This window comes from Sphaeramia orbicularis, chromosome 17 (genome assembly GCF_902148855.1).
Source record: "Sphaeramia orbicularis chromosome 17, fSphaOr1.1, whole genome shotgun sequence".
NCBI lineage: Eukaryota > Metazoa > Chordata > Actinopteri > Kurtiformes > Apogonidae > Sphaeramia > Sphaeramia orbicularis.
The window spans coordinates 8,989,526-9,001,687 of NC_043973.1; the positions used below are offsets into that span (position 1 = coordinate 8,989,526).

Consider the following 12,162-nt stretch of genomic DNA (forward strand, 5'->3'; position numbering starts at 1 on the left):
TGAACTGTCAATGCAAACTGCTTAAACTCTTGATATTCCATTGATTTATGTTGAGTCATGGTTAGTTTCACCATCTCTCACGTATAATTACTCATCGTTTTCATTTTTAAAGGTGTTGACTTTTTTCACAAATTACAAGTGTAGATTCTGTTTTTGGAGCTTGTTCCAGAGTTGACATTAGCATTTTTTTGTTTGACAAAGAGATTGTAATAATGAAAGTTGGCTTTTGTGTGTGTAGGATTGACATACACACACATAAACACCTCCACAATAAAAGCTCAGACGAAATTGTGGCAGAGATAGATAATTGTTTGTTGTGGCCTTGATTGAAGCCATCCTGTCATTCTAGGAAAAAAGACCAATCTAATTAGGCTATTCCCCGAGTGAGTTCAGCTCCAGCTTCTTTCCCACATGCTGTTAGATGGCACACAGATTAAATAAATAAATAAATAAATAATTACAAACAACCCACACTCTGCATTATCCTTCTAGGATTGCCATCTCCTCAGAGGTGGTTACAAGGTTGTAGATTCCTAGATTACTCCTTAAAACAAACATGACATCAGCTTTGTAATTAATCAATATGAGCTAAAGTGAAAGTATCAGCTAGTGTTCATTAAAAACCTGACCTAAATGTCAAGATACTGCCCAATTTGGAGACTGAATGGATTACTTCTGAAAGGCGTTGGGACAGCGTTTGTGACAACTTTTATAATTACCTTTTAAAAGCAAGAATGTGAAGCTGTAACAGATGGATGGATAGTTTCATGAAGTGAAGCCAGGCAATAAACCCCACTCTCTTGATGTTAGCCGATGGGAAATTGGCTGCTATAAATTCAGAGCACACGTCTACTCAATTTTTCCCAAAGGTGATTTCTCTATTTTAAGGTGGATTTCATCTAACCGATTTAAATCCATTTTTTGACAGCCATAATGACCAACCTCTGACAAGACTGTCAGATGTGCAGAAGCAGAGCAGCCCTTGCTAACCCTGTATCCTGTCAGCTGTCTGCTTTCCCCTAATAATAAAGGCAAAAATATACGCAAGAAAACACATCCAATATTATGTTATGGAATTAGTGTATTTAATTTACTTTTTATTGCTAGTCAGGCAGTGATGGTAGAGGTATTCAGACCCTTAATGAAAGTACCAATACATTAATCTAAAGATATTCCATTGCAAGTAAATGTAAAATCAAAAGTCTCAGCACCAAAATGTAAGGTACTGATATAAAACCGCTGGTCTGGATTCACCAATTGAGGTATAATTATATATCATCATTAGATTATTACTTTATTATTATTAATCAGGGGTAACATGGTGGTGCAGTGGATAGCACTTGTGCCTCACAGCAAGAAGGTCCTGGGTTCGATTCCAACACCAGTTGATGGGGGTGGGAATTTGCATGTTTGAGTTTGTGGAGTTTGCATGTTCTCCCTGTGTCTGCATGGGTTCTCTCTGGGTACCCCAGCTTCCTCCACCATCCAAAGACATGATAGGTTAATCGGTTAATCTAAATTGCCCATAAGTGTGAATGTGAGAGTGATTGTTTGTCTCTATATATCAGCCCTACGATGAGCTGGCAACATGTCCAAGGTGTACCCCTCCTTCACCCATATCATCCAGTGATCCAAGAGAGGATAAAGCAGGTTCAGATAATGGATGAATGAATGAATATTATTAATCATAACTGTTGTGGCAGAATGTCACTGTTAAAGCTGCTGGAGGAACTACTTTATATCCATCTTCGTAAACAAAGACACCAGATAAATCTGATGGCTCATCACATGATTAATAGAAAAGAAAATTATTCAAGTTTTTGGATCTTGTGGTGTGCTCTCTGGAACCTAACTTTGAGGGGGAAAAGAAGGCTGGTCAGTTGTGCCATTTTGTGTGTGTATATATATATATATATATATATATATATATATATGTTTTGTTTTGTTTTGTTTTGTTTTTTAAATATTCAACCAGGCCAGAACGTACTATAATATTAAGCCTTAGCCTAATTTAGTCTTTAATTACAACACACGTTCACTATGATATTGTTTTGATAAGTTCATGCAATGTCATAACATATATAATGTTTTTGGACACATAGCTTTGCTGAATCTAGACCTGACCAACTGAACGAAGCCCAGATCATAACACTGCCCCCACAAGCTTGTACTGTAGGTGCTAGGCATGATAGGTAATCACTTGATCCATCTTTCTTCTCACCCTGATGCATCATTCTAGAACAGTGTCAGTCTGGACTCATCAGTCCACATAACCTTTTTCCATTGACAGTCCACAGTCCAATCCTTATGCTCTCTAGTAAACTGAACTTGAAAAGAACTGTTTACAGTGGAATCATATCTGCACTATTTGTTACATAACTCTTTGGACTTTTTGGGCCAGGCTTTGTATTAACAGTTCATTCTAGGTAGCAAAATTCAACTCTTTCTCTCTCCAGGAGACAATTATTTTTCGCCGGGCAGCGTATAAACTTCTTGTTCCAAAAGACAAACATGGTGATAGTCGTAATAAAAATAGTCAGTGAAGAAAAATGCAATATGACATGAAGACAGTAAAGTAACATTTATATCAGTGTGAAACAGCTCAGTGGACTGCATCTCTTAATGCAAAAGATACTCGTCACAACACAAACATGGCTGTTAACATATTAAATTTCACCTAACTCTTCAAGGGTAAGGTGAAAAAGCATTAATGGAGTTGGAAATCACTGCAAGTTTGGTCATGTTGAAGCTGCAGAGAAATATTCAGCAGCTCTAAGCAACATGTGGAGAAAGAAATTACAATGTCTTTCTAACGTCAGTTTTAGAGTCTGATACTTAAACTTGAAGTTTTGCAACAAACTGCAGTTTTCTTGCCATGAAAAATTCTATGTTAATCTAACAAACATCGTATGTGTAAACAATGGCATAACTCAAACAGAAACAAAAAATGATGGACCTTCTTAAAGGAAGGTCCCAAGGGGGCATGAACAGAAGGGGCAGGATGTCACCCCACTATTGAAATGAAGAATGAGTGTCACAGTTTACTTCACTGCTGTCTCCTCTCTTCCCTTGCCACACCTCATCAGCCACAATCACTTCCACCTGTGGCTCCCAACTGTGCCTCATCAGCCGGCCAGTATATTAGCTGTGCTGATTCATTCAACTGGTGCCAGATTATCCTCCCAGTATGCATGGCTGTCTAGTGTTTGTTCTCTGTCTGATTTCCTGGTGTTTTCACAGCCTGTTCCTGACCATGTCTCCTCGTCTCTGCACTGGTAAACCCAGTGGTAGTGATGGTGTGATGAGGTCCCATGAATGTGTCGAATCTCTCTGGCCAACTGCTTCACCAAAAGCCTGATCTGACAAAGCCCCATTTAACAGCAAATTTGGGAATACTAACATCTGCTGGTATGTTACATGTGGGCTGGTGGCTCTCTCAGAATAATTGTTTCGGGTATTATATCAAAATCTCCATTTGAGATATTGTAAATCCAGATGAAATAATTCTCTCCAGATCATGGTTATCAGTGAAGTAATATTGGTGGTATATCAAAGTGTCAATAGATCAATTGTGGTATATCAAAGTATTGTGCATATGCAGGGTATATCAGAAAAAAGTAGACTCTCAGAAAAAACATGAAACCAAAATGCGAAGTCATTTTGAAAATCTGGTCATATGTGTTTATTGACCATGTAATTCTCCCTTGATTGACACCAGTGTCCTGGGTCAGTTTTCATGCTTCTGTGAACAACACTAATTTAAATTGTGCAAAATAAAAGTCTTTTGCGCATGGAAGAGTAAGGGTTAATATGAGATCTGTTGTCATGGATGACAAGTTCCATTGGTCTTTTACTTGCATACATAAAACAGGAAAAAAAATAATGGCATGTTAACAATCTACCATCGATACAAAGATTTCACACATCGGTGAGAAACTGAAAATTAATAGCAAAATTTGCTTAGTGAGTCAAGATTTGAGTTTTACACTTTGGGATTTTAATTGAAGGCATACACTCCTGTTAGTCGAAAGATTCCAGCACATTTAGTCTTCCACATGGGCCCCATTCCTTGCCACGCAAATTTGTGCCCTCAATATATGGCACATCTAATCATGCCCCTGTGTTGCCTCAGGAGTTCCACTTCAGCTGCAGCTGATGATGCAATGAATTATGTATACTAACTGAGCTTAAAGATTCCTTACTAACAGCATTAACACCTGGCGTTTGGCATGATACTCAGACCTGTCGTTAATGTGAAATCTTTGTATCGATGGTAGGGGGTTAACATGTCATTATTTTCCTGTTATATGTATGCAAGTAAACAACCAATGGAACTTGTCATCCATGGCAACAGATCTCATATTAACTCTTACACTTCCATGTGCAAAAGGCTTTTATTAGGCATTGTTCACTGTCCACTGACCCAGGACACTGGCATCAAACAAGGGAGAATTACATGGTCAATAAACACATATGACCAGATTTTTAAAATGTCTTCACATTTTGGTTTCATGTTGTTTTTTTCTGAGAGTCTACTTTTTTCTGATACACCCTATATAAGACAATGTTATAAACCAATAGTTTAATCTCTAATCTAACATTGTTATATTTAGTAAGGTTTGTTATTATCATTTGAGTCAAGTCTTTATGCTAAAACTACCAAAAGCTGTACAAATATAGTGGAGTAGAAAGTACAGTATTTTTGCTCTTAAATGTAGTGGAGTGGCAGTATCAAAGAACATAAAATTTAAAAAGGTTTTCTCTCATTCTAAATGTACACTGACACTCCTTCGTGCATCACTTGTGGTTGAAATTCAAGAACGTCCTACATAAGACATACCCTAATTTGTACATTATGTACTTCAGATTCCCACGCTACTGAGGAAATGGCAAGGAGTAAACCAGCAGAGTTGGATTTGGCAGAATCTTAACAGCGATCAGTAATTACAGCTGTCAGTCACATATTTATCCCCCTACCTGTCTGAAAGCACCTAGAACTTCCTGTCACAGAGTAGATTTCCTATAGCCTTAGTTGAGAGAAGTGGGTAGATTTCTAGTTTCCTTTCAGACCACTTGAATTACAATATGCTGAAAGGTAATTATGATTTTGTTCAATGATGCAAAAAACTATCAAGCACTGGAGCTATAACAGGGGAATGAAAATAGAAAAAAGAGCCACAGAGGAAGGATCTCTTCTAGGAAAGTGCTGTAGAAGATAAATATGTATCACAATTTTGACGCCACACACCTGTAAACATGTAGCCTATATGTTACCATGGTTACAACATTGAGGTGTGCGGACATCGGCTACACATTGTTTTGTGTCTTCACCATTCATTCATGCTAAAATTACATATACTTACTCCAACAGCAGCACAGCTTCATTTCATCGATCACACCGTGTATTGTGTAAACACAATGACTAGACAGTTACAGTTCTCTCCTTTCTCATGCTCTGATGATGAACGAGTTAAACCACAGTGGAGCCTTTTATAATGAAGTTATAGCTCCTCTGTCCTTGAAAACTGATACTTGACTCTGAAGACTTTCTGGCATCGTCTTTTGTATATAAATGGATTATATTGAGCCTCTCAGTTAGGGAAAGAATAAGTTTTGGTTTAACAGACAGTGAAGAGAAAAGCCCGCTGCTTAAGCTGCTCTTGATGCCAGACAGAGTTCTGACTATCCTGATGGGAGTTTGAATGCCACGCACTCCAGGGAATCTCCATTTTATCCCATGTGCTCCACTTCTGTAGGTAACTCAGAGGACCCAGGGCACCTTCCCACACACTACACCATCACTCTTTTTAGCCTGTCACCATGGAAACCCGCCGGAGGAAGCTGGACATGCATTTCTCTAAAGTGTGTCTGCATCCATTCATATTTTTTGTACTTATGGAAGTATCCCTGCTGTGTTTTCCTTGACATGAAAGCAAAGCAGCACAGACAAATATGCCGTTTGTTTGTTTGTTTGTTTGTTTGTTTGTTTTTATCCATTTGTGTGAATGTGCATTTAGTCCCTTGGCTTTGGCCTGGTTGTCATCAAAGCTAATGAGAGAGAAGGGAGGCCAAAGCACAGATTAGGGAGGAGGAAAAGTCTTCTTCAATCAACCTCCAGTTCACTCACAAGACAGATTTTTCATGGTCCATTTATAAAGTGGCGTATGTGCACAGGAAGGCCAGTTGGCAGCCGAGGAATCTGAAAAGGACCAATTGAGTCCGACGGGAGTCTAATTAATCTGGTCTTATTAAAGCTTCCGGTGTGTGTCGAATCTAAAATAACCCGAGTGTGTAGCTGCTACATCAGACCTCTATTCTGATGTTTGATGTTATAATGAATCTCATTTCGGATGTTACGGTGGTTTAATAGAGTGAGTAAGTCTGGGGCACATGTAATGTTATAAGTTCAGGTTATGACTTACATATGTGTCTTGTATTTGTTTGCTTTCTGTCAGACAGTTCTGCTGGATATCAGAAAAGAATAAAGAAATACTTTGAAGCTATAGGCAATATGTATTTTTTTCCTTCTGGTGGGGATTTTGCACAAGAAAACTATCATCTATTTTTTGTTTTTCCTGTAACAGATCTTGCTGTAGTTCCTTCCAGGCACCCAGTAAAAACATCATGGGTAAATACTTTTGTGTCTTGGGAAAAGAACAAGTATCACCAAATGAAAGGAGTCTAAAAGTATTATTTCCTTTTCAGCTGGATGCTGATCGAGATGAAGAAGAGGTGTTCTGTGACATCAGCATGACGCTGGACAACAAGTTGTTTCCCTCCAAAGAGCCTGCTGCCGGTAAGATACAGTCATTTTGCCAAAATAAATCACAAAAGGACCATTTTGGAAGTTTTTGCATTATTAGCCTTGTAAACCATGTGTGTTTCCAACTGACATTACCACCAGACATCGTCTGGTTCAGTTCATTTCAGTCCATCATTAGATAAGGGTGGACCATCTGATGAACCTATATTAACAGTGTGTTCTATAATGTGCTTTTCAGAGGAATTGTATAGATGACTTCAAATGCTTTTGATTGTCATATCCTGCCAATATTAATTTAAAATGGGCTAGACACCAGGTTGAAAATCAATATCTAACAGAGGGCATTGCATCAGTGTTTCTTTGCACTGATGTTGCTGAGCTACAAAGTTAAATGCTTAGTTAAAACACTTTCAAAGTACAGTGTGTGATATTTAGAGACATTTAGGAGGCTCTAATTGCAGAGATTGACTCTAATATTTATAATAATTAAACATTTCTAAGTTTATAATTACACAGAAATTATGTTTTGTTATCTTATAATGACAGAAGTGACATATTTTGCCATTAATTGAACTTCATCTTCTTCTTTATTGTTGTATAGTGGGTGCATTAAGGTTAAGGTGCAATACTGTTACCTACCAATGTTAGGTGTGGACTAAAATTATTATCCCCTAAACTAAGAACTCCAGAAGAGACAAAACAAAAACTGACTCTAATAAGTGACTTCTGAGTTTTTCAGTTGTCAATGATTATCTCAACAATTGTCAAATCAGTTTTGAATTATAACAACATGTACATAATTACAATTATCTAAAATGAAAAAAACATCAAGTACAATTAAGTATACAAATGCTGAAGAAGCATTTTACATATTATTAATGTAACAACCTTAAAGATGAGATTAAAAAAAAAAAAAAACATTTATTGTGTTGATATTTATCACAATATAAAATTACATTACAGCATTTGTCATGGATTGGTAGTCCAGCTTCCTGTTAGTATCATCAGAGTTGAATGTGTCCCAATAGTTTTGTCTATATAGTGTATTTATTACCCTGGATGAGTCTGACTTCAATTTTTTTTCTGTTGTAGACACTTAGTTCGACTCTATTACCACCCCATGTGGTAAATGATGTGCAGCATTAAAATAAGAAACAGAGGACAAAAAAAAAGAAAAAGAAACAGAGTAACTGCTCCAAAACTGTATGTCTAGCCAACATCAATATCTCAAATATTAGTGTGGGTGTAGTAGTATATGAATATGAATTATAGATGAAAGTAGATGAAATGTCACAAACCCAGAAAACAGGGTTTGTTGAAGCCAAGAATCTTGACAAGACTGTATGCATAATACAGCAGAGAGTATTTTCTACTGTAACTATAGGCTGAATGATGATGAAATACGATGTAATGGATATGAAGCAGCCTTAAGACCTTTCACCATCAACAAAATACCAACAGTCACTGTAAAGACTATCCTTGGGGGCTTTTATGGATTGATTTATTAATGCATGTGTTTATGCAAAGGCTTCTGCAACAGTGTCCACCAAAAAGCAAAAACATCACGTACCAGTTCCCTGGTTACCACAAGAGTTGGCATAGCAACCAGTGAAGACGGGGTAGCCATGCTTTGTGAGAGACAGAATTAGCAAGGTAATAAGTCTTTGATTGGTCAGATGGTGTGATATGATAGAAACCTATTATGTAAAGTCAGTGTCAGCAGAGATCACACAGTGGTGCAGTGTATAGCACTGTCACCTCACACCAAGAAGATCCTGGGTTTGATACCTACACCAGCCACTGGGGGGATCTTTCTGTCTTTCTGTGTGGAGTTAGCATGTTCTCCCTGTGTTTGCATGGGTTCTCTTTGGGTACTCCACACTAATAGATTAAAGTGAACCTGTACTGGTCATGCTCACAACATTAATTGTGCTTTGTGTATTACTAATAAACAAGGGAGGTGCCAATTCATTGAAAAATCACCATAAATGCACCACACTGGACTTTTCATTAAATGAATTGCATGTGGGGGAAGAACCTATGAGAGCAGCCATTGCCAGCTGTAAGTGACATACCTGTGGTTGATGCTGGGTAATGAAGGGCAAGTGAACAAGCAGCAGTCACTGAGCAGATTAAGTGGAAAGTACGCATTTGCGCTTGTTGTTTATGCAATTATAAGCTTTGCACACCGCCATTATCCTAGAGACACGACCCAGCACTGGCCGATAATGTGTCATCTTAGGCTGGTGTCTGCTGCATGGGGTCAGTGACCAGTCCATCTCAGCCCAGGTAATCGGACAATACAACGAGCTTTCATCACTATCGGTGCTGGAACACTGAAGGAGGAAACCTGTCACTGACCATGACTGTATGACGGAGCAGTGACTTAGTACTCGCGCATACTTGCCAACGGGCTATAACGTAAGTTACCGGATGGAACTGATAGTATTATACATGATCTTTTGAGATAGCTATCAATAAAAGTTCACTACAGGTACCCTTTAATTGGTAAATTTAAATTGCAAAGTGGTGAATGTGAGAGTGATTGGTTGTTTCATTTCTATATGTCAGCCCTGTCATGAACTGGTGACATGTCCAGGGTGAACCCCGCCTTCACACAAAATGTAGCTGGGATAGGTTCCAGCACCCCCGTGACCTACTCAAGGATAAAGAGATTCAGAAGATGGATGAATGAATGAATCATCATGTTTTTAGACAGTGGGAGGAAGCTGGAGTACCCCAAGAGAACCCACGTAGACATGAAGCTCCAGCCGCTGTGGGTTCAGATCCACCCTCTTGCTGTGAGCAGTACTACTGCGCTGCCCAGTAATAAGATGATTTTTATCATATGTGCTGAAGCAAGATCATAATCAGAGCAGTAACCTTTTTTCCTCTTTTCTTTAAAGACCCCATGAAATCAAATTTGATATTTAGTTGGTTTTATATGATATATCTTCTTTTACTTGTGACGACAAAATTACAAAATGTCCCTGTAGCTGTTGCTATCATACCTTACAGTTTACAGCATGACTTATTCTGCACTTGGTGGTATCTCTTAATTTTGCCACCTATGAAATGGTCTAATAAATGTTTATATTTCTTTCTCATAATTTACAATTTAGTCCATTACCTTATAATGAAAAGGACGTGCAAGTTTGCTAGCAGTTAAGTCTTTGGGTAGTTTCTCCACAGGTGGAGTTTGAGCAGACTCCCCAGATTCCTGCAATTATAGGAAACATGTAAATAGTAAAAACAAAAAGGCTTCTTCATATGGTCTGTTAAAGCAGTGTTAAGCCGAGTACAGGCTAAATATTCAAGACAAAACTATTGTAGAACAAGTCAGGTAAAGGTCGATGGTGTAGACAAGTAACGTTATGGTTACATAAAGCATTGCATATCCCTTCTGCTGATGGGAGCAGTCTGCCTTCATGTTTGTTTTACTCTCAAATCATATTTGGTCAATAAAGTTTATGTGAAATCCCTACTACTGGGATTCCTTGGAATCACCCCCGTTTTCATTTAGTATAAATATCAAGAGTATGTCCTGCATCTTGAATGAATTGTTAGGTGTGTTCCACTAAATCAGCTGTCATGTCCAAAGTGTCCCACAGTAAGAATTAGTCAAGTTATAAAAATCCTCTGATGTACACCAGGCATTAGAGCAGATTTTATACACAGGACTTTGACAGCAGGAAACTGAAGTTCACAATAGAAGGTACAGAATCACCATGAGAGGACATATGGCACTTCAAAGCACTCAGGGGGACAAAGGCATGTTTTCGGTGTTGTTTTGATCAGTGATGAGGTGCCATAAAAAGAAATAAGCATTACAAAGCTAAATAATACTCGTGTTGGAATCGTAGGTAGCATCAGTCTGGAGCTCTCTGTACGTAGAGACAGCTTTGGCCAGGAAAATCCTAGGAGTATATTGTCCGAATGAAAAATGGTCTCTTTTCCTGCTAAAGCATATTATATTAAGTTCAAATTGAGGCATTGTGTGTCATCTTTTCGCCAGAAGCCTGTGCACAAGATGATAACAGCTAAGCACATAATATGACCATGGAGCCCTTCTGAGTGATCCCTGACATCAAAATTGCCTTTTTTCATTAAAAGCAACCTGACACACTTCTACAGCTCCTAACCTCACACCTGAGAGCTGTCTGCTTCATGACAAGGTACTGAATGACCAATCCCAGTAATATATACACTTAACACCACTTCAGCAGCACAAAGCCTGCAAAATCTATCTACAAGTAAATACTTGAAACAAATGAGAGACATTGTCAGAAAGCAACAGAGAAATCTTCACTCACTGTCAGCAAAAGACCCGCAAGTCCTCTTAACGTTAGCTGATTTTTACTAAATGATGATGTAGGAAAATCTAATAGCATAGCTCTTTAGGTAATAAATTATTCTTGTGCAAATCATATTCTACTCACATTAAGTTTAAATCACTTGTCTGACTTTCAAGAAACTATGTGCACACTGCAGTTATATAACTGTACAAATAGTTGATACTCTAAGAGTGGTATGTGCTGAAAAGTAGACATATGTTTGACCTCATTGTACAATTGGAGGATATTATTCATATGTTTTCATTGATATATTATGTCTTGAGAATAATAATCAAATGAGTTTGTTACCTTGGTCTGGAGCAAATTAGTGAGTCACTTCCAGAAGTCTGCAGTGTTTCTATAGTGGCTCAGAACTTTTACTTCCTCAACTTTTTTTCTGTTTTATGGTGGATACATCAAGCATAATATGCATTACTGTCATCTGCTATAAATGAGTGTTAATAGCCCTATAAAGCACAAAACTGGCAAAACAAACACTGGTTCTAACGAATAGAGGTTTTCGTGTTTTTAGTGGCCACCATAGAGGAGGATGAGGGGAGAGGTGTTCAGTTGGATGTAGATCTGCAACCTCACCACGTGATGCCACAAAGTTTTAAACTCAGAACCTTTACAGGAGCCTTGCAGTAAGTGCTGGAGTACAAAAACAATGATGCTGTGTTGACATCTGGAGACTTTCTATTTTTTTTCCTCAACAAATCTTGCAACTCTGGGAATGAATCCATTTGACAAATAGGATTATGCCAAGAATTGTCACAGCTGATTCTGACAGCTCGCTGCCTGTTGACTCTGACTCTGACAAATAGCTCTACTGGAGATGTGGTTATTAAGTTACATTAACAAGACTGTCAGATGACGTTGTTATGCAAATCTGTAATGACGTTTACCCTTTTGCCATTCGGGTAAATTAGCAGTTATCAGCATCAGCTCACCCATCATTACAGTAGTCCCCTTCATCCTCTTAAATACAATATAAGTATACTGTACATACACAGCACAGCTGTGTATGTTTTTGGACATCTGTACAGACAAAAGCAAGCAACTATT

The 12,162-nt window shown here is 38.1% G+C and overlaps 1 protein-coding gene across 1 annotated transcript in view; it reads left to right on the top strand.

The window, feature by feature from the left end:
* Positions 1-12,162, top strand: part of ak5 (adenylate kinase 5) — a 132,226-nt gene that overhangs the window by 48,753 nt on the left and 71,311 nt on the right. Inside the window, exon 7 of the mRNA XM_030159825.1 lies at positions 6,706-6,796. Coding sequence (XP_030015685.1) covers positions 6,706-6,796 — 91 coding nt within the window. The remainder of the gene's footprint in view (positions 1-6,705; positions 6,797-12,162) is intronic.